Here is a 24460-nt window from a genome sequence, read left to right on the forward strand (position 1 = left end):
TAATGAGAAAAAGGGGAATTTCCATATATAAAGGAGTTGCCTTATGTGAATTTTTATTTATTTATTTATTTATTTATTTATTTATTTATTTTTAATTATGGTGTGAAAGGTGTTTAAAAATTAAAAAGCACGTGGCGGTATAAGGATGTTTTGTACACGACTACAGGAAATAGAGATAGCGCGGCTCGTGTTTGAAAAACGTGGTTAATTAATTTGTGGATGAATTTTAAAATTTTGTGAAGGTCGCCGTCAACACGCCAAGTATATTGTTTTTTGTTTTTTAAATATTGTTGTGATTTGTGTGCTATGACCTTTTGAAATCCTTCTACTAAATAAATTCATGCACTTTCACTATTAACTAATGATTGTTAAATTATTTATTGTTACACATAATATACGTGTTTAATGATGAATAAGAATTGGTGTCGAATTTCTAACAAAATCATATGCGATGCATGTATTTTATTGATTGTTGGTGTGCTAATTAATAGAGGTAAATTGTATTTACCTAATTAAAATAGGTATTAAACGAACTTGAATTTAATTTCATCGGTGAATGCACAAGAATTAAATACTAGTAACTTTAATCCAGTTATTCAATGTATTAGAACTAGATGTGTCTAATATTGTATCTTGTGATAACATAATTGAAAATCGTAGTTAGGATTCGTTTATTTGTTAGAAAGTAGTGCTGGATGTGTTGTTAGGGGAATACAATTAATCAGTTAACATATACCAGTAATAATTAAAATAAGTTTTTCTTACTAAATTATTAATTAGTTAAATAATAACAACGACGGGAAGCGATCAATTGCTAACTAATTAGTAATCTCAAACTAAGACTAAATCTTAGCCATTAGATTAGAAGATCTAGTGGTTGAAATAATGTCAAATGAATTATATTTGTAATTAAAAAAAATACTATATAAAATTAGAGGATATTAATGTCAATTCTCTCTCATTAAAATCATCTTAAAACTTTAAATTTACGTAACTCTCTTGATTTAAATTATTTTTTCGCAAAAAATATATCAAATTAAAGATAATTTTATAAGAATTCCAACGAGATCTCAATTGCATATGTCCCGACGACGTTCGGATGATGAAATTTGATATTTTTTATTTTAGTTTTCGTAAATGTTGATAACCAGATTTATATCAACAAATATATAAAAAATCTTGATAAAACCATGTAAAAATCTCAATAAAACCATGTAAAAATCTCAATAAATATGTGTTGATTTTTTGTTGTTCTAGTGTTGATATTCTTATGTCATATTGTTGATATTTATAATACACTATGTTGATATAAAAAAATATTTACGAAAATTATCATATGATAACATAATGACGATATTACCATTTTGTCTACTATTTATTGAGATTCGTAAAATTTAATCTCATTCACTCATTTTAAAATCTAAGAGTGGAGATTTGGTCTTGATTTTGGATTAGGGTGCTATAAGCATTATAATATGACCAATAACAACAACAATTTATAAGATACGGAGTACTATAGTTGTGATCCATATTTTAAAAATAATATTGAGATTTGCTTAATAAGTTAATTACTCCTTAACTTAAACATAATAACAACAACAATAATAATAAACTAATATAGTTTGTATTTAAGTAAAACAATACAAATTAAATACTATTACTTAGTATATAAATATGGATAAATCCTATTTTCAAAAGAAGAATATATACCTAACAAAAGATAGAAAATAAGATGTCTTGAAAATTGTAGTACTATAGAATTCATTTTAGTTATAAATTATAATTTGTGTTTGTGTATACAAAATCCATTAAACATATGAATTTAAAATTACGAATCAAATTACTTTCTAAGGTTAGAACCGAGAGAAAAAGTATAACTTTATAAGTAGTACACAAAATTATTTTGATTTAAATTTTCAAGGGATAAAAACAACAATACATTCATATGTTACTTATCCCACTTAAATTTGTAATTTAGGAGATCATATCATTTTATGATATTGATATGATCGTAGCTTAATTTATAGTCTTTCTGAAAATTTGTTATCTTATTAGTTTATTAAACTTGTTAATATTAAAAACTGGGTCCATTTCGGTTGTAAAGAAATACTTCCTCCGTCCCATTAAATATACAACATTTGTTTTTCGGCACATGATTTTATGTAATTTTATTTTATGAGTTAATGAAAAAAGAATAAAGTAAGAGAGAATATGTTTTCATTTTTAGAAACGTTTCATTTTTATGGGACAGACAAAAAAAGAAAATGTTTCATTTCTAATGGGACAGAGGGAGTATATTATCTTGAAGAAGTTATTAATATTTTGAGTATTAATTTGGGAATATTCTAGTTTATAATGGTAACATATACTGTACAATTTTATATACGGTAACATCAATTTAAGTAAATTTATCCACTCATAAAAACATCAGTAATAAATTCAATAGGTAAGCTCATATGGTAAAATCAATATAAAAAGAAGTTAGAATATGTATATAAGAGAAAAGATAAATTTCGCCTAAAAATAATGTTGTATTATAATTTTGGAAATAACTAACCATAAATAAAAGGAGATTTTCCTTAATTAGGTTAATAGATCTGAAATGGTTTTATTAAGATTTTTTTTCATAAATTGAAAAGTTGAATACGTAAAGGTGGAAAGATATGAAATGAATGTGGACAAGCTTTACAAAATCCTACCAGTCACTGGCGGAACCAGCTAAGGCCAAGCCCCCGCTCCAGCGGGGGCTTGCCGGTGCTGTCCGCCATTTTTATATAGAGTTCTAAATTGGAAGCGGTGGAGAATATAGGTACAGAGAGGGCTGGTGAGAGAGAGAGAGTTAGAAGGGGTACAGAATGCACAATGTTGTCTTATTGGGATTCCCGTCAATTTTTCTTTATATTCAATATTTTTAAGTATAATAAAACTAATTCATCTACATGATATAGATTTATAGGGGCATGACACACTTATACTATGTGTAATAAACAGGTATACAAAAGTTTTACTACGTATATTTTAATCTTTATTAGTAAGTATTTCTTAAGAAGATTTGGTAAATTAAATATCTTTAATTACTATTCAAATAGCTGTATTTATGTAATAATATGTAGTCCTACTATATTAATTTCTTGTTTTTATAATTTATTAGTATTATGTTTATATATATTAGTATTTTAATAATTTATTTTATATTATCTTTATAATTTATTTGTATCAATATAAAAATATAATACTCCCTCCATTCCACAAAAATATACTCCCTCCGTCCCAATAAATATGAAACATTTGGTTTCCGGCACAAGATTTTATGTAGTGTTATTTTGTGATCTAATGAAGAGAGAGGAAAGTAAGAGAGGAAAAAGTAGAGAGAGTGATGTTTCCATTTTAGGAAACGTTTCATTTTTAGTGGGACAGCCCAAAAAGAAAAACGTTGCATTTCTAATGGGACAGAGGGAGTACATTTTTAGTTGGTACGAGTTTTAATGCACAATTGATTAAGTAAAATAGAGGTTAAAAGAAAAAATAACTAAACTATTGTTAGTGGAGAATGAGTTTCACCTCATTAGAGTGAAAAAGGTTCTTGAAAAATGCATATTCTTATGCGACAGACTAAAAAAAAGAGTGAATATTCTTGTTGGACAGAGATAGTAATATTTATTTCAAATATATAAATGGATAATTTTGGATATGTCCGGATAAAGGTTGGCCTTTTCCACGGATAACAGATATGTTATGCCGCACTATTTATAAATTTCAGCCCCGGCTTTTCTAAATTCCTGGTTCCGCCACTGCTACCAGTAGATATCGATTTTGGATGGGTTGAAATATATGAAAACACTATCTTGTCGGTGTTACAAGTATGTAAGCAGTGTATTAACAATACCCTCTTCTACCCACTCATACAACTCTATGTCTCTTTCACATATTCCAATTATATGTTAATTAGGTTATAAATTTTTAATCCTGTCACTTACCTTTCGGGTTTTGGACTAACTCGTTGAACCAATTCACTTAAAAACAAACTAACATATTTAAGTAATTTAAATAATTTATAGGGGCTTTTACATTAGAATTTACATTAAATTTGATTAAATTTTTAAAAAATCAATAGAAAAAAAGTAATATTTCATTGAGGGCTTAGCAGTTAAGTCCCTCTCTCCTTCTCTTTGGGTACGCCCATGTATTTATATTGATGACGTCATATCTACAATAAAGTACTAGCTCGTGTATCTCTTTAGTTTCATACTCATATTAATTATAAAATCGTCAATATTTGTTGTGTAACTAACCTCACAACAATATTGACGATTTTTGGGATAATAACAGTTTTATATTTGGTGTGAGTTGCAAACATTCATGTGTTGTGGTCTATTGTGTAATAATTTTGAGTGAGTTAATTTCCATTATATTCATGCCTTTTCAAAGTCAATCCTATCGTCTTTTGTTTTATTATATGCATGGTATGCTAAATCCTTTTATTAATTCAATTTGTCAGTCACCTCATATAAATATAGTAGGATATAAATGACATCAATGATAATTCTATAAATTATACTAGTGCAAAATTTAAAAGTTTTAGAAACTAGTACTATATTCCAATATTTTATGGATTCCAAGTTACCAATTTTATTTATAATTTTCTTCACAAACAAAAAAATTAATAAGGTTGAGATTTTAGTAAATACTATTTAATAATTACTACTCGATATCATAGATTCATAGTGTCAACTTTGTATTTTTATTTTATTCGAATTCGAATATTACATTCGCAAATATTGCGCACGTGCGAGGAGAGGTACATCACATGAAATGCATGGATAGATTGCGTCTCCATTCCGAATGGGCATAAACACACTGCATCAAAAAACCACGTGGTTAATTTTTGTAAGATTAATTTTTTTTTCTGGACAAGAAATTTTGAATACTACTAGTAGGAACTTGTGCACGTGTGCATTGAATAAGCCGTATTGCTTTGAAATAGTATACTACAGCTACAAATTAGTACTATTATTTTACTGTTAAACAAGTAGTCTAGATTGACTAAATGTATATAGAGTTGGGCCGGGCTGGACCAACTTATCCACTAAAATGGACATGTCATGAATTGAGTGGGTTGGGCTTCGTATAGATTGTTTTAGTTTTTGAATTTATATTAATTTTTTGGTGGGCCACAATCTCTATATTTAAATCTATCAGAATAGGTAGCAGGTATCAGACCTAACCCAACCCGTTACTCGCCGGATATCAGATACCTGAATTAGAGGTGTAAACATATATTCAAGCATACCAAATTGACTGGACATATAATGTACTCACCATAAATTTGACCAAAAGCATTTTCGTCTAAAAGAATCGGTAAGAGTGTCCACAATAGTTGGAATTGCCATGCCACAGCCACAAAAACTTATCCGCCTAGTCATCACATAATAAATTAAGAGAAAAAAAAATAGCATGCACGTTTTTGACCGCCGCCACCGCCCCGTCCACGCCGCATACGCGGCTCCGCCCCCCTCGCCGCAGCGCCCCTCGTCGAGCAATAGACCACCGCGGCGGTCCTACTGTGGACACTCTAATATGTAGATGAAACTTAGTCGGTGGACTACTTTTGTTTTCAATTATCTCAAATGATCAAACCACTATATTACCACAAAATTGATTTTTTAATTCCTTTCAAATTTGTTTTGTTGATACCAATTTTAAAACCCTAGTTCAGAATCTGTCGTGCATTTGCTAGGGGCGCAACTACAGAATCTCTCGAGTCCAATATAAATTTTGTCACATGTTTTTAGTCTTTCTGACAAATATAATAGCTATTCATTTACAACATGTAATAATTTTATCTAGTGTCATTTATAACTGTCACAGTTTTTCAAAAATTAAGTTACTAATGGAAAATTTTCTTGTATTGTTATGTGAGGATGAATATCTAATAAAATTGAAAAATATCTTGCGTCAGTACAGCCCCAAATTAGCGCGTTCTCCGATCCAGTTTGGGCATTAAAATCGGATTAGTTGACTGATGTGAACCGGAAAATTGACATAGGCAGAGAACACCCATCTATTGCATACCTCCGCCTATAAAAAATAGACAGTGTGCAATTGATAAATTAAGAGATGAAGAATAAAGGTGTTAAAAGAAGTGTTAATGGATTGTGGGGTCCACATTATTAGTAGTGTTTAAAATTTTCTATTTTTAGAATTAGTCTAGTTTTAGTGGACAACCCAAATGGTAAAACTAGTTTATGTTTTGTGGACGGAGGTAGTTGAGTACTACTTATTGAATATTGGGTTACTATATGGCCTGAATCTTGACATTTTGAATTGAACCCACGCTAATTTTTATTGACAAATTTACAATTTTAAATTGAGTAAAAAGTTGTTAAAATAGCAATTCTACATGTTGGACGAGAAAAGGTATACCTATGAGAAGAAGAATATAGATAGAATCAAACAAGAGCCTTCCATACCTTCCATACTTTTATTGTCTTACTCTGTGAGGATGCAGAAGGTTCAGCAGAAGGATAGAGAGAATGTGGGAAGAAATGATATGGGCTCCAAGAAGCATATCATCCAAATTTTGGATTCAAACCAATTGGATTTGATTTTTGGTTAACTATAATTGCTATCCCAATTAAGGTTTTCAAATGCATGCCGAAGGCTTATTTATGTGAAATTAGATAGACAATATTTTTTCTTAGAAATGACACATGGTAAAATACACACATATATAAGCTTTAAGTATGCTATTTCATCAGTGTGATGCCAAAATTGAATCTCATGACAGATTTGATAAAAGTCTAAACGATTAGGTATAAATATTACTAACTCTTTAATTTTTGTCAAAATTACATAATTTTCTTTTTAGACTTTGGTACTAGTTCAAATTTAGTATACAAATCATTTAGACTTTATAAAATACACACATAAGATTCAATATAGACTTTACAAAGGGTTGTTGATAAATTTCAAACAACACCTTTCAATTTTCTTTCATTTTACCATACAAATTTTTTCCACGGACTTTTTTACATTTTCTTAAAATTCGTACCGACCCAAATGAGAACCGACAAAGGTTGTATTATTTAAAACTCCAACTAGTGTCGGTACACTCCACAAAGTAGTCTTTGTATTTTCTCTCCCTCGACAAATTAAAGGGCCACTCTGGGCTGGCAAAACGTCATTTTCAATTCATTATCATCTTTATTCAGCAATAATATCCACAACCATACAAAACAATCATATCGTTTTAGCACATTATAAGCTCAATTATTTCTCCCATGGCCCCTGCAGGAAATGGGAGGTTCCAAATTAAAAAAACGTGTTTCGCCATGCAATAGTAGTAATTAATAAGCATAAAATATACAGTACTAAAAAAAACTTTAAAATATACTAAAAGTAGAAAGTTATTCATCTATATATATATGACCCTACTTTCTTATTCTTCTTCATACTATCACACAATTTCTTACACTGTTTTTGTAAGACACATACATTCATCTAAACAATGTCTAGCCCACCTTGCGACAAGTCCTTCTGCAGCGACTACATGCTGCTCAATGCTGAAGATGCTAAGTTAGGCGATGTGTTTAAGATCCTCTTCTCCAGCGATATCGCAAAGAGGAAATTCATCGACTGCCCCGATGGCACTGAGGAGCCGTTTGGCCGCAGATGGATCATTTTTGTTTCTATTTTAGTGCAGAAATTGTTGCAGGCAACGGCTAAGCCTTTGGCGGCCGTTGGCTCCGGTGTCGAATATTGGCTCAATTTGCTTTCCGGGAACGGAGGCTTTTTCGGCCTCATCAAAAATACTTTCAAAGGTATACACGTTCGTACATTACATTCGTCCACAATCAATAGTCTCTTCCTATTTTTGATAATATCTTTTCTTTATTAATATTTATCCACCTTTAATTAACAATACTCCATTCTAGAGCTAGTAGCATAAATTCATAAAAATAAAAGGGATAAGTGTAAAGAAATAATGAATTAAAGGGAATGAGAATAAGTGGATAGGATCTGGTTTACTGTTAGCTCGTGGACCAAACCATAGTTCCAAACCAATAGATTATTATATTTTCCTAAAGACTTTTCAAAGATTATCTTTAGCCTTTCCTAACCAATACTTAATGATAGTTAGTGACCCGTTGATTATTATCAATTATATTTAGCTAAAAGATGGTTTACACTAGATGAGTAGTGGAATATAATTTCCATTTTTAAAGTAAATTATTTACCCTTTTTTTCTAGTAGTAAAATGTGGGTAATAAGTTAGTACATCGTGTATTGATCTGTTTCATAGTCCGGAAGTTTCTTATTTGCTAATTTCGAATGAACCATTCCCACTTATTAAAAATGGAAAAAATTATTATGTATTTTCTCCATGCGTACGTATAATCCTGCATTACACAATTTTAGTATAAAGTTGATAGTTTGAAAACTGAAAAATAAAAATAAAATTTGACACATTTTATATAAACGGATATAATTTAGAACTTAAAGTAATTAGTATTTAACATTTTATAAATACACGTGCAGGAGAGGTTGTTCAACCGGACAATGAATCGTCGGATTATTTCTCGTTCATCGGAAACCTCGACAGACGGCAACAACTAGACCCGACAATCATCCCAGGTGAGAAGAAATATTACGCTGCACTTTCTATAATGGCGGCCAAGGCATCTTATGAGAACAAGACACACATCAAATCTGTTGTTGAGGACCACTGGGAGGTATGTATACTAAAAATAAGTTATTAAGTCAAATTAACACAACTTAATTTAAAATTAATCTAATTAAGTCTCTTATTAGAAGACTTTGAAAATTAGGTCAATGGCACACAACTTCCACTCTTCCAGTAGATATTTTGTTCATTTGGTTACTTTATTTTTGTGGACAAAAGTCTTCGATTAATATTAAATTGTTTTCATCTTTCACATTGAGATGCCATTTTATTCATATGATTCGTGATTGGAAGATAACATCATTATGTTATATTCAAATGCGTCGTAAAGTTTGTATTGTATTACTATTAATTATGTGGGTCCCTTTCTTTTTCTTTTTTTTTATATCCACTTGGGCAGCTGTTGCGATAAGATTTGTGAATTCAGTCAACAATAATTTCAATTTATTTTATTTATATATGTATAGAGCCAACCAAACCCTTATCATAAAATATCGATATTGAATTTAATTATGTTATAGTAGAAAATAGATTTCCTCTTTAATAATCTGTCCTAATCACATTTTTGTTTGCTTCCATGTAGATGAATTTCGTCGACTCCTACGATTTCTGGAATGGTGAGTTCAGAAAATTAACACATTCATCATTTCTCAAACACCACTTGAATGAGTTAATTTTACAAATAGAGTTCATGCTCCACTACATCACTTTATCAAATAATAGAAAAATATTATTTACTAAAATAGAAAAAATAAAACATAAAACTAATCAATATTATACGAGTTTTAGTGCAGAATTAATATATTAAGATAAATATATAGAGAAAAATAGTTGAAATTGGTGAAAAATTTTCAATCTCATTAGACATAAATTTATTAAATAGGATTAATTTCGATAAAATGAAAAAATATGACTATTTTTTTTTTCGCTGCGAATTTGCATAGATTATCAGGAAAAAGCCACAACACAAGCTTTCATAATGGACGACAAGAAAGACACCATCGTCGTGGCATTTCGGGGAACCGAGCCCTTCGACGCGGACGCATGGTCTTCCGACTTTGACCTCTCCTGGTACGAGATACACGGGATCGGGAAAATGCACGGTGGATTCATGAAAGCTCTCGGCTTGATCAAGAGCAAAGGCTGGCCGGTGGAGCAAGACCCCGAGCAACAAGAAACCGCGTATTACGCCATCAAGAAACAGCTCAGGAAGCTCCTCGAAGCCAACGAAAAGGCCAGGTTCGTAGTCACGGGCCACAGCCTAGGCGGCGCGCTAGCCGTTCTATTCCCGGCGATTCTAGGCCTACATGGAGATACGTTCTTGCTAGATAGATTGGAGGGAGTCTACACATTTGGACAGCCAAGAGTTGGGGATGACAAATTCGGACAATACATGAATGATCTAATCGCAAAGCACGATTTCACGTGCATCAGATTCGTTTACAGCTACGATTTGGTGCCAAGATTGCCTTATGATGACTCCACTCTCTTGTTCAAGCATTTCGGCACCTGCATTTACTTCAATAGCATGTATACCGGAAAAGTAAGTCCTACTGACTCCGTCCATAAAAAATAGGCTTAGTAATAGATGGCGCGAATTTTACTTTTGTTAGGAAAAAATTCAGTCTCACCTCATTAAAATGAGAGTGAAATTTACCGTAAATAAATAGTGACTAATTTTAATAGAATTATTTTATTAAATACTAATTTTGTGCAGGTTGTTGAGGAAGAGCCGGACAAGAATTATTTTTCGATAATATGGATGATTCCGAAGTTTTTCAATGCATGTTGGGAGCTGATTAGAAGTTTCGTTATAAAGTATTTTAAGGGGCCAGATTACGCGGAAGGAGGTCTGCTTCGATTGTTTCGGGTGATCGGAGTGTTGGTTGCCGGAGTGCCAGCGCATTGCCCTCAAGATTATGTGAATTCTACGAGGTTGGGATTGTCGGAGGACGTGTTTGTGTACTCAAATGGACAGAAAATTTTGAAGACGCAATAATGGATAAAAGAGTGATGTTGAGATATTTTTCTATTTATGGTTGATGTATTCTGAAGATAGCTTTGGAGACCAAGAATGTTGCGTTGATGTTAAATAAGATTTCTATTGTCATTTTGGTTAAATCTCTCATTATTGATAGCGTGGCTTTTCATTGTCAAGAACATTGTTATGCATACTAGCATTAAAAATTTATAACGCGAAAAAGTAACAATCGGAATGAGCATAAACCAGATACTCTCCAATCTAATAGGGTAGACCCAAAATTAACCTGAGTCCCAGGATTGGCTCGAAATGGGATCATTCTCATTATTCATTTTTCAATTTTTCATTATATTTTTCAAACTTCTAAAACTTAGTCAATATGTATTTTGTAATGTACGTAAAAAATTCTATATAGATTCATTTTTGAAAATTTATACATTTTATTATTATTTACTTTCACTTATTATGAAAAATTATATACATATATAAATTAAAAATAATTGCTATTATTTAAAAAAAATGTATTTTCGTATCTCTATTAGCTATACATTAGTTCCAAGTTGAATTAACACACAGCTGTATCATTATATGTATATTCATTTATTATAGATATAAATTATCAAGTAAAATATACTCACCCCGTCCCCTAAAAATATAAACTTTGGGAACAATATGATTTGTAATTCGAAATTGATAAAATATGAGAGATAAAAGGAAGCAGTAAATTAAGCATCTTTGGTGGAGAATGAAGTCCACCTTAAAAACTTACTAAAATTGCAAGCGGACTAATATTGTGGACACACCAAAAAAATGAACAAGGAGAGTATTAGCTAAAAAATTATTACAGTAGTACTATTTTTAGCCAGATTGACTTAAAAAGTTTATAATCCAAATGGTCCATATTCAAATAGCCCTACAATCCAAATAAGTAGACTCGATTGACATTCATAACTGTCCGTTTAGTAAAAGCTAAAATTAATACTGGTATTCGTTTCTTTCGACAAATTTAACAATACAGTAATAAAAATAGTGAAGCTCCTCCCTCTCCCAGTATTTTCTCCCCAATAACTCCATCGAATTGATAAATATAATGTATTCTATATAATTATGTAACTTATACTCCACTAAATCTTATACGTGAAATTCAATTAAAATAAATCCACACAATAGAAATTAGTGTATATATTTCTCTCCTCCGACAAATTAGAGGGTCATACTCGGCTGGCGAAACTTCCTTCTCAATCTTGTCTTTTTAGCAATAATACCAAGTTCAAACTAAAAAATCAAATCATTTTTAGCACAGTAGCTCCATTATTTTCTTTTTTATTCAACTGCCCCCCAATTTGTCAAGTCAAGGTACAAGACAGGATGTTTCTCTGTAATATCCCTCAAATTAAAAACGTGTTTCACCATGCAACAAAATAAAATAAATTAATAAAAAGTGTAAAGTTATTAGTCTATATATATGACCCCCATTTTCCTCTTTTCCACAACATCCCCAATTCTTACATTATTTTTCTAAGACACGTACATTCATCTGAACAATGTCTAGCCCCCCTTGCGACAAGTCCTTCTGCAGCAACTACATGCTGCTAAATCCTGAAGATGCTGAGCTAGGCGATGTGTTTAAGATCCTCTTCTCCAGCGATATCGCCAAGAGAAAATTCGTCGACTGCCCTGATGGCACCGAGGAGCCGTTAGGCCGCCGATGGATCATTTTTATTTCTATTCTAGCGCAAAAATTCTTGCTGGCAACGGCTAAGCCTATGGCGTCCTTTGGCTCCGGTGTCGAATATTGGCTCAATTTGCTCTCCGGGAATGGAGGCTTTTTCGGCCTCGTCAAGAATACTCTTACAGGTATACACATTCTAACCTCTCATCAGTCCACGATCAATAGTCTTTTTTTTATTATTATTTTTAAGTTCGTTCACAAAAATTATATTTCGATTTTTAGTATATAGACACCATTTTCTCTTCTCCGTCTTCTATTTATCTATATTCAACTAGCATTATTTTAGTTATTTTTTATAATAACGTAGAATTGGTTGGCTTTCATTTATTTGTCAATGGTCAATTGAGAAACGTAAATTCATAAAAATCAAAACAGTCAATCTGAACACGATATTTTGTTTTCGCTTCATATTAAGATTATGGATTTTGTAAATTGGAAGCTAAGGGAAGAGTGTATTTTTGCATCCAAGAAAGGACACCTATGTATTTCTTGTTACTTCATCTTTGTGATTTTTACATCTTGTTTTATTTTGAATAAATCCCAGTTTCACGTGCTAAAGGGAATATTGAGTATAATGCCTATGTCTAACTAGTTGTTCAATAAAGTGTGGTTAAATATTGTTAGCTAGTGGACACTTTACAAAGCAATAGTTCCAAACCAATAAATTATTATAATATTCTTGTCCTTTAAAAAATGTTATCTTTAGCATTGATTGAACTTTGCTGTAGGACCTTTTCCAACTAATACAAATCGTACTTAGTGATTATTATCAATTAAATTAAGCTAAAAGACTCTCCACGCCAGCTATACAAAATCAACAAAGATGATCTATGTTCCAAACACTAGGTATTATTTAATTTTTCTTCCATGCATACTAGTAACTAATAAATCTCACCGGCAGGTCACCTGCTTTATATAAATATGCAGCCTTAATAAATGGTTGTACTTAAATTAAAATTATATAAATGGACGTGTGATAATTTTGATACAAAGTTGCATAACATATTGAATTTAGAAAACTGATGCATTTTGGTAAAGGGGATATAGTTTAAAATTTAATTGATATTTACCATTTTACAGCAAAGGTTGTTCGACCAGACAATACATCGAAGGATTATTTCTCGTTCATCGGAAACCTCGACAAACGGATCCAACTAGACCCGACAATCATTCCCGGCGAGAAGAGATATTATGCTGCACTTTCTATAATGGCGGCCAAGGCATCTTATGAGAACAAGAAACACATCAAATCTGTTGTTGAGGACCATTGGAAGGTAGGTATACTAAAAAAGTTATTTAAGTCAAATTAATACTCCAGTTTTGCCTAACTCAATATAGTAGTACACTCTTATGGAAGAGGTCAGTTATATTTTTCTCAATCAGGTTAGTTTCATTAAGGAATATAAAAATGAAATATCCCACCCTTGTTAGAAGACTTCATTAATTAGGTTATTTGGGTCAATGCACCCACTTTCCAGTATATATTTTAGACTATTACTCCTTATCATCCACATTGGGTTACCTTTCAACACATGATTCGTGATTGGAAGATAACATCATCATATCATTATATTTATAAAAATGAATTATAAAGTTTTTCTTGTATTATTAGGTGGACCCCTTCATACTAATAGTTAATAATTGTCTGTTTTGGTGTAATTTAATTTTGTGTACCCACTTGGGCAGCTAGAATCAACCAGAATTTCAATTTATTTACTTTTTTAATTGGGTAGCTGTTGCGATAAGATATCATTAATAGAATCAACAATAATATTCAATTCACTTTATTTATATACCCGACCATACATAGAATATTCAAGTGGTCACATGCATGCATCTTAATATTATACAGAGCCAAACCCTTATCATATATATAAATTCGATATTGAATTTCTATCACTGTATCATTTGAGTAAAAACGATAAAATAAGTATCGAATTTAATTTTAATTAGGTCATGGCAAATGAATTTTTCTAATCACATTTTTGTTTGCTTCCCTGCAGATGACTTTCGTCGACTCATACGATTTCTGGAATGGTGAGTTCAGAAAAACACACTCATCATTTTTCAAATACTATCACAATTGAGTAATATTATAGATAGAGTTTAATTATGCTCCACTACTCCACTTTTATCAAATAGTAATAAAAACATCATTTCATGAAGCAAAAAATAAAACATATTCCTTGCACGAAAAGTAATTATACCGGTTTTAATACATAATTGGTAAATTAAAAGAGCGACAGAAAGAAAAAGAAGCGTTAGTGAAAAATGAAACTCATCTCATCTTAGCAGTACTATGCTTTGCTAAAATCAAAATAAATTTCCACAGATTATCAGGGAAAAACCACAACACAAGCTTTCATAATGGACGACAAGAAAAACACAATCGTCGTATCATTCCGAGGAACAGAGCCCTTTGACGCGGACGCATGGTCTTCCGACGTCGATCTCTCCTGGTACGAGCTACACGGGATGGGAAAAATGCACGGTGGATTCATGAAAGCTCTCGGCTTGATCAAGAGCAAAGGCTGGCCGGAGGAGCAAGACCCCGAGCAACAAGAAACCGCGTATTACGCCATCAAGAAACAGCTCAGGAAGCTTCTCGAAGCCAACGAAAAGGCCAAGTTCGTAGTCACCGGCCACAGCCTAGGCGGCGCGCTAGCCGTTTTATTCCCGGCAATTCTTGGTCATCATAAAGATTCATTCTTGCTCGATAGATTGGAAGGCGTCTACACATTCGGACAGCCAAGAGTTGGAGATGACAAATTCGGACAATACATGAATGATCTAATCGCAAAGCACCATTTCACGTGCATCAGATTCGTTTACAGCTACGATTTGGTGCCGAGATTGCCTTATGATGATTCCAATTTCTTGTTCAAGCATTTCGGCACCTGCATTTACTTCAACAGCCTGTATACAGGAAAAGTAAGTCCTCCTCCATTTTTTTATTATTTAGATTAACAAAATATTATTATTATTATTATTATTATTATTATTATTATATGAAATATAATTTTGTGCAGATTGTTGAGGAAGAGCCCGACAAGAATTATTTTTCGATAATATGGATGATTCCGAAGTTCTTCAATGCGTGTTGGGAGCTGATTAGAAGTTTCATTATAAAGTATTTTAAGGGGCCGGATTACGCGGAAGGGGGTCTGCTTCGATTGTTTCGGGTGATCGGAGTGTTGGTTGCCGGAGTGCCGGCGCATTGCCCTCAAGATTATGTGAATTCTACGAGGTTGGGATTGTCGGAAGACGTGTTTCTGTCCTCGAATGGACAGAAAACTTTGAAGACGCAATAATGGACAAATTTGTGTCGTGAATTGCTAGTATTTTTTATTTATGATTGATGCGTTGAGAAAAGAAGAATGTACTTTGATGAAAAAATAAAGTAAAGAGTAAAGGTCAAAAGTGAGTCCTAAATATATGACCAAAATATGAATTTGGTCCAAAACATTCACTTTTTAAAAAACTAAACATATGGTCAAAATACGAATCTGGTCAAAAATATTCACTTTTTGAAAAACGGGTCCATAGCAAATGAAACCGTCGTTGATTTGGTCCTCCTTTTATGATTCCGTTAAAAACAAACGGTAAACACCAGATTAATGATTTTGACCTAATTAATATAATAATACATGATTAACTAAAATAAAATTTTTTGCAAAAGAGACTCTCTTTTTCTATTCATCTAAAATACATAATATTTGTATAAGTTTAATGAAATCTTACATTATGATGGTGATGAATAAAAGTTCAATAAATCTATATTATCAAATTCATTCAAATTATAAATCACAAATTATAACCAAATCTCACTAATTAATTTCCAAATCAATTAAAATAAATTATAATGCATACTCATGTATCAATATAATATCTAAAATTAAAATTTCAAATAAAATAAATAAATAAATAAAGAACAAAAGCTTAATTGATCAAATAAATAAATAAATAAATAAATAAAGAACAAAAGCTTAAAATTCTTAAACGGTTCTCCGATTCTCAGTTAATCAGAAACGGTCTGTTAATTGAGGAATTGAGAACCGGAAAACCGATACCAGTTCCGGTACTGGTTCCAACTTTTTATATAAAACCGGTTCATATTCTAACCGGAATCAATCGGTTCCTACCTAGGAATCAAATTACAATTCAATTTTATTTTTTTTATAATTTAATATACTACTCCCTCGGTTCCATAGTAATGGAGGCGTTTCTTTTCGGCACGGAGATTAAGAAAAATTGTATTAGGTGAGTTAAGTAAATGAAGAATAAAGTGGAAAATGAAAAAGGTAGAGAGATGAAGAGAGAAAAAAGTAAGAGAAAGTAAAGTATATAAAAATGTGTTGACTTTTATTAAAAGGACAATGACTCTATTACTTGGAACGTACCAAAATGACAAAATGACTATATTACATGGAATGGAGGGAGTAAAATCTAATTTAATTGAATTAATATTGAATTGAAAAAAAATAATTTAAAACATTAGTGCTTATAAGATTTAAACAATGTTAAATTTGTGAGCTATGTATTCTAAAGTATTTAAAATGTTTAAACCGTAATACTTTGAATCTACAATTATTTCCTCAATCTATTTTTTATGAACTAACTCCTATGAGTAGAACATCATAAGTCTGTTTTTAATTTCTGAAAGAACTATGCAAATATAATATCATTTCATATGATAGTAATTTAACTTTATAACAAATTTATGTACCAATTCATTTAATATACGATTTTAACCTGTTTGTGAATGATTTATTAATTGTTCAATATTAAACCAAAAAGTCACAATAAGATCAATTAGTATTGGAAATTTCATTGAATATTTATTTAGAAAGAAAAAAAAAGAAAAATGGAATTCAAATTTTAAAACTCCTTTTAAAAAAATGCTAAATTTTAGAACTCCTTTTTTTTATAAAAGAATTGCCAACATAAACTAGTTTGTATATTATTATATTGTTGGTTTGTATTTTTTTTTGTATTTATTTGAATTTTTAGGTATTATTTGTTATATTTTCAGATGTTGGATTATTATTTTATTAGTATTGAATTATTTAAAATTATAAATAAATTCGGATTAAAATTACACATCAGTTCCGGTTCTAGAATTTATGAAAATTTGAAACCGGTTAGCCGGTCAACCGATCCGATTAGAATCGGAATAGGCCGAATAAGCATGCCTAAATGACGGCCAGCCGGTTCTCAATACATAGTTTCCACGATACGTTACAATAACATCACATGCTTATAAAAATTAAATATGTAAAAAAAAAAATAGATTTGGTATTTACTACTATTATCATACTAAATTTATTATAGTTAACTGATACTACTAATATATATTAAAGTTCAGGGACCTTCCATGTTTTTTGTTTATTCAAAGACCAGTGCAATTTTGAGGGTTCATGTCTATTTTGGATTATTCGATTTGCAAAATTTTATCTCGAAATTAAATATTATGTATTGTGTTTGGTTTATCAGATTGAATCTCATAACTTAATCTTAGATGAATAATAACCATATGATAATTAGTCATGGTCAACTCTCTCCAACTAAAATAATTTCACGAACAATTCACTCGTAGATTATACTGTATCCTGGCAGTAGTACTATTTTATCTTAAGAAACCGAACACCACCTTTATGTACTACTTTATTCTATGACAAAATGATCTCCTATATATTGAATAAACATAAGAAGTAGGAAAACCACAAAAGCATCAACTTCGAAATCTCTTGTTCAAAGACAATTCAAGATTTTTATTAGCTACTGTATATGATACCTGCAGTATTAGATTCCCCAAAGTCTTCATATATTGGATATCAAATGAAATGTGGCTCAATTTTTCTGCCAAATTGAACTATTATTGTACATAAAATAGAAACAATTTCTGCTCACTAACCAGCTCAAGGCTGCTCTATATATGTATATATCATTTTGGCTTAAAGACTAAAGAGAGCTAATTAAGTTTGAGAAGATCTTGCAACAAACTACTAATTCCTACGCCAAAGAAAGCAGTTGTATTTAGAGACTCCAAATCCTCCATGAGACCGCGACGTTCGAGCTTTTGGTGCTTCCTTCTCCGACAGCAAGTTTCTCTTGGCTTGAGCTTCCATCTCCGAGGCTCTCAGCTTGTTCATGATTTTGTCCATGGATGCTGATTTCTTCTTCTCTAGTTTCATCTGAAGCGATAAAAAAATCACGAGTGGCTACTTAAAATGCTCGAACATAATAGGGCGATAGTTCGTGTATTTAGGTGTGAACGGTCCTTAACATTAGTACTAGTACTACACAAACCTCAAGTTCCCGAACTGCTGCCTCAGCTTTCGCCTTCTGCAAGTTCTCCCAAGCTGTGATTTTCGCGTCCTCTCTTTGCAACCTATATGAACATAGCTAGCGCATGACATACAATTGAAAAACATATAAATATTTATTGAATTAATAAAATGATTAGACATACTTTGATGTCACTTTTGAATAATGATCTGCATTCCAAGGTGAAGGCATGTTTTGGATATGAATCAAGTCCTTCACCATTATTACTTCTTGCTTCTTGGGCTGCCCGGCTGTAGTGATACCTTTGTCAACTTGGACATCTCGAACTTCGTCTTTAGAAGCAGGAACGTCGTTCTGGTGCAATGAAGCCGGGCCTAAGGAAGGTGATGCAGAGAAGGAGAGCCTCCTATCAGGGTTGATCTGAGTTTTCATGTCCTTGTGTTTAACACCTGAAATCGGAGATTCCTTCTTTGCAACGCTATCGGGTTTTTCATCTGCTCATACAGTTCAACAACTGAGAGATGATGTTCAGCAGAGGCTGAATGAATGCAGAGAGAAGACACAACAAGCATTGATTTGAAAAGTGAATTTTACTTGGAATGAATTGGACTTCAAATTAGCTTCTTCATTCCTTCACATTGAAGTCAAGCATTCAATGACATCCACTCCACATCAAAACATGTGGAAAGCTTTCAAATTGAGGATTGGTCTAGATATACATTATCACTTCTAATATACTAATATGCAAATGATTGGATCAGAACATCATTCCATACTCACATTTGAAATATATTAATACAACACTAAACTTCGATGAAAACAAAAGGTCTGAATGCAAGGGCTACTACAAAACTAAAATTTGCTATTTTGGGACATCCATAAATAAAAGACACAGTTACTTTTTTTCATTAGTATGCAGACATTACACACATTCTACAATAAAATTAATATATAAAAATAAAACTCCCATTCCACTAATCTTTTCCACTCATGTCATATATAAAATCAAACTATTTTTTAAAACTCGTCCCGGATCAAAATTGACTAGAATAAAGATACCTCGAGAAGAAATTTCACCACCACTTGTCTTCACATTATAACGAATGGAGATACTACCATGAGGCAGAGTCACACCACTAGTGAGCCCCATGGGCCCACTCTTGGACTTGGGCCGCCGCAGAATCTGAGCGGAGGCCCCATAGCTCGAAATCGGGCTCGTGATCCAACGCTCAGCGTCGTCCCATTTCGAAGGCAACGCCCTCAAGCTATTGAAAGGCATGAATGCAGCACCACCAACATGCCTCCTAACATTCGGATTCGCTACTCTCTCCGAGCTCCACGACGTCGGCATTCTGTCGCCGTACTCCACCCCTCCCGGGCTCCCGTAATCGCCCGAGAATCTGACCGTTTTCGAATTTCGCTTCATTTCTTTCTATTAAGAGACATCTAACAATAAGAGCAAATATAGTTAGTATTTATATTTAATACTATTACAATAAATAAAACGATCACACGTTGAATTTGAGGAAAAATAAAACATATGCGGAATTAATGGTGAAGATATCAATAAAATGGTAGCTTCTTGAATATATCGACAGAGGAAATGACATCCATCGAAATGGTTGGACAGTAGTTCATTTTAAAGAAATCCCATCTTTTTATTTCCAGCTACATACACTACCACCAGAAAAAAACACAAATATAAATGAGTAATAAACGAGTAAAATAAGAAGTTGGCTTTTCGTTAAATTAATTTGGATTGGCTAAAAACACATACATACTCGAGTTCTCGGCTTTGTCTTTCTTCTCGAACTTTTCGATGTCGACTGCTTGAATAAACTATAGCAGCGATAAATTAAATGAAGAGTATTTTCAAAGAATATATATATAGGGAGTGGGGGTGGTATTTAAAATTTGAATAAGTGGGAAATAGAATAGTAGAATGTTGACGAAACAGTCGGTTCCATGATATCCATAGATGTTATCTGAAAAGAGGGTGGGATTAGTAAGGCTATCCCATAACCATTGTCCAACACAAATATCATTCAAATTTTTAATAAAATATTTATTTCTGTCTTATCTATATATACATCTCTTAGGACTCGTACTTTATCATGTCCGACCATAAAATTTGGAAAAGATACGAGTTTTAACACAAAATTAATAAAATAAGAAATAAAACAATGAATAGAATATTGATAGTGGAAAATAAGGCCTGGCTCATTTTTTTAAAAAAATTACTCCCTAAAGATCGAAGTGGACTAATTTTGGGGTATGGCCCAAAATGGTAAAAGTGAATTATTATTTTGGGAACATAGGAGTGTAATTTATATTTTCCTGCCAAAATTGTGCCACGGTGGCATCAAAAAAACTGTCACTTTATATATGGATAGATTCTTGACTCAATACAATTTTATTCATATACTTTAATTGTATATGATCACATATCAAAGGTATCTCCTGATTTGCAATAAAGCTACAGCAACATAGATAACGTTTATGCAAAATGTTGGTTGTGTATGCCAAGAATCTAATATTTACATGGAGGAAGGGACGAGTGACGTTGCTGGGGTGATTCAGCAAGTCCGTCATCAACTTTTCATCTGTGGTAGGATGGATATCAGCTAGCATTGAAGCTTGAATTCAGTCCATAAGAGTAGATGTCGAATTCTCATTTCTGTGAATTGATTCTGCTTTTACGTTGCGAAGGCCAGTGATCAGTTATGGAGATGGTTCATTAGAGATTCGAATGTTGCACACGACATGATTTTCCTAAGCCGAGATGATTATTACACCTTGGAATAAAAATATCTGGCCATAGCCTTGGCGGACCGCTGTTAGGCGTGGCTGGTTTTACGGCCTTATTACACGTTTTTTGGGCTCAAAATACGGCTAAAATTGAGTTTTTAATTTTTCATTGTTTTATTTAGTTTTAATAATATATTATTATATCTATAAATACTTTCATTCTTCTTTTATCTATAGGGTGCATAACGATTGAAGTTTAATGTAGGAATTTTGATCAAGCAAAAAATATGACTAGCGTTGTTGTGTTTTTTCAATTGTAGTATTATCCAATATACTGGATAATAGAGTATTTGATCATGCGTAATTACTAGAATCCAATCCAACAATCTCTCACTTATACTTGAAGCATGCATGCTTTCGATTATACCTCTACATATAGATTCTTCCACGTGTACGCAGAGCAGTGATGACATCAACATGCATCTTGTTCTCATTTTAATCCATTTCACATGTTGAATGAATTGTTAGGATTTGTATATTACGTAGCAATAAATACTTTTTCTTAAACTATATTTACTTGGTAACGTCGATTTTACGTTTATTAATAAGAAAATTTGTACCGAGCATGAGGATCATGGTAAATACTATAATATAGTAGATTTTTAGAAAATTAAAATGGTCTCTCGGGCAAGTGTGTGATCAGTAGTCCCCCAGAAATGATACTTGTATTTTGTTGCGCCAAAACATACCGATTACTTAGTAAAAATAATTTAGATTTTTAGAAAATTGAAATGCCTCTCGAGCATGTGTGTGCTCAGTAGTCCCTCACAAACGATACTCAGATTTTGTTGCGCCAAAACTTACCAAGCACAATATTTGTGGCTTGGTAAGATCCCGATAGGTATGACAATTACCGAGCATCATGTCACCTGGTATACTCTGAAAAATTTTCTACTCATGTGACTCATGCATTCATGCTTGCAAAGTTCTTGCCGAATGTACACTTGTCTAGTAGTGTTTTAGAAGGTGTTTCATAATTAGTGAGTAATTGCAATGGTTGGTAATATGTGCTCGCTAACACCTGCTTTTTTGTAGTGCTTCAACAAACGATTTATTTTCATAATATATAATTATATTATTGACTGGACAGTGGACTTTAAATAAACTCCGAGAATAAATAAAATTTACCGAGACTATATTTCTTATAACTAAATACTCCCTCTGTCCCACTAGAATGAAACGTTTTCCTTTTTGGGTCATCCCATTAAAAATGAAACAATTCTTAAAATAGAAATAACTTTATCTTTACTTTTTCCTCTCTCTTACTTTACTCTCTCTTCTTTAACTTATAAAACAACACTACATAAAATTCTGTGCCAAAAAGTAAACGTTTCATATTTATTGGGACGGAGTGAGTACTACTTAATCCATTTTGTCATAAGCGAGACATTTCTTCTGGGCATAAGATTTAAGAAATTGATATTTAAAAACTTAAAAAGGATATAATAAAATAGGAGGAATAATAAAATAAAGAAATAAATACTCCCTCCGTTCCCCAATATTTGGTTATGTCACGGGTTTTAAGAAATACTCCCTCCGTCCCATAAAAGTTGAGACAAAACTTTTGGGCACGGAGATTAAGAATTTATATTAAATAAATAGGAGAGATAAAAAAGTAGGAAAGATAAGAGAGAGTAAAGTAAATGATGGAATAAAGTAAGAGTGATTAGATGTTTTGTTTTTTATTAAAAAAGGAAATGACTCAACTTTGTTGGGACGAACTAAAAAGGAATACGACTCAACTTTTATGGGACGGAGGGAGTATAAAGGAAAGTGGGTTAAAAAAGTTAGTGGAATGTGGGTCTCACTTTTATATTTTGGTTTTATAATAAAATGTGAGTGAAATGAGTTAGTGGAATGTGAGATCTACTACATTTAAAGTAAAAAGTGAAAGTTGACAATTAATGGGGGACAGACGAAAATGACAACAGTGGACAATTAATGGGAAGGAGGGAATAGAAAATAAAGTAAAATAGAGTAAAATTTACTTAATAAATGTGTTATTTTTGCTAAAAGAGGAAATGACTCAATTTAGGCAAGACTCCAAAAAAAAATATGTATCACTTATAACTAATGTTCTAATCTACTCCCTCGTCCATGAATATGAGTTCAATTGACTTGACATGGGATTTAAGAAATGTAATAGAAAGTGAATCGAAAAAAATAGTGTAAGGCGAGTCCTACTTCTTATATGTTAGTTTTATTTTATAATAAAATGTGAGTTAGATAAAATTATTGGAATGTATGTTCCATTACTAAAAATAGTAAAAAAATAAATAGACATTTATTAGTGAACAGATAAAAATGACTAAATGATATTGTTATCAGTGGACAAAGGGAAGGGGACTGTAGTGGCGGATCTAGGGGGGCAAGAGGGGACAACCGCCCCTCCCCAGCGATCCGCTACCATGAACCCGAACGTGAATTTTTCATTCTCGCCCCCTCCGATAGCTTTCGACATTGTCCCTCTCTCTTCAATTACCTTCCGATAAATTTTATTTCGCCTCTATCGTTTTAGGATCCTGATCCACCACCTTAGGGGAGTAACTAACAAAAATGTGGTCTTTGCACGTGCTTCTATCGTAAGTTTGCATCATAACTTCTTTTGTACACTACTTCTAAGTTGAATAGATTAAACAAAAGAACAATAGGCGTTTTCTTTATTAGAAAGAGTAAAACGCTTAGAATCAAAATTTGATATTTTTATGATATTTCAAAAGTTGACTTTTGAATAATTCTGAATGTCATTCCAATTTTAAACACATATAAAAGGCATCGTTGGATGTAATAATTACATCCTCTTCTGCATTACCACCCAAATCAATCAAGAAGATGCCCCGAATCTTCAGGCATGTGCCCCCTCTTTCCTAATCATTGTCACTCACTCTCACAACATGTGATCAAGACATATTCCACTTACAAATCCCAATGCCACTATACTCCAATTTTTCAGCATTAACAATGAATT

General features: G+C 32.1%; 3 protein-coding genes across 4 annotated transcripts; 2 read left to right on the forward strand and 1 right to left on the reverse strand.

The window, feature by feature from the left end:
• The first annotated feature begins 7466 nt into the window (after nucleotides 1–7466).
• Nucleotides 7467–10804, forward strand: LOC125208989 (triacylglycerol lipase OBL1-like). Its single transcript, XM_048108546.1, has 5 exons — nucleotides 7467–7820; nucleotides 8539–8732; nucleotides 9267–9300; nucleotides 9628–10226; nucleotides 10401–10804. The coding sequence occupies exons 1-5, from the start codon at nucleotides 7508–7510 to the stop codon at nucleotides 10680–10682; spliced, it is 1422 nt and encodes a 473-aa protein (XP_047964503.1). The 5' UTR covers nucleotides 7467–7507; the 3' UTR covers nucleotides 10683–10804.
• Nucleotides 10805–12161: 1357 nt separating this feature from the next.
• Nucleotides 12162–15816, forward strand: LOC125217055 (triacylglycerol lipase OBL1-like). Its single transcript, XM_048118881.1, has 5 exons — nucleotides 12162–12521; nucleotides 13477–13670; nucleotides 14400–14433; nucleotides 14729–15327; nucleotides 15426–15816. The coding sequence occupies exons 1-5, from the start codon at nucleotides 12209–12211 to the stop codon at nucleotides 15705–15707; spliced, it is 1422 nt and encodes a 473-aa protein (XP_047974838.1). The 5' UTR covers nucleotides 12162–12208; the 3' UTR covers nucleotides 15708–15816.
• Nucleotides 15817–18198: 2382 nt separating this feature from the next.
• LOC125212323 lies at nucleotides 18199–20569 on the reverse strand. Of its 2 annotated transcripts, none has more exons than XM_048112453.1 (5): nucleotides 20462–20569; nucleotides 19744–20130; nucleotides 18869–19178; nucleotides 18706–18787; nucleotides 18199–18590 (listed from the first exon to the last, which is right to left on the reverse strand). In XM_048112453.1, the coding sequence occupies exons 2-5, from the start codon at nucleotides 20108–20110 to the stop codon at nucleotides 18402–18404; spliced, it is 948 nt and encodes a 315-aa protein (XP_047968410.1). In that variant the 5' UTR covers nucleotides 20111–20130; nucleotides 20462–20569; the 3' UTR covers nucleotides 18199–18401. The 2 variants fall into 2 exon arrangements, with proteins under 2 accessions (XP_047968410.1, XP_047968408.1); XM_048112451.1 differs by having other exon boundaries at nucleotides 20466–20559.
• Between the last annotated feature and the right edge of the window lie 3891 nt (nucleotides 20570–24460).

Source organism: Salvia hispanica, chromosome 3, assembly GCF_023119035.1.
Source record: "Salvia hispanica cultivar TCC Black 2014 chromosome 3, UniMelb_Shisp_WGS_1.0, whole genome shotgun sequence".
NCBI lineage: Eukaryota > Viridiplantae > Streptophyta > Magnoliopsida > Lamiales > Lamiaceae > Salvia > Salvia hispanica.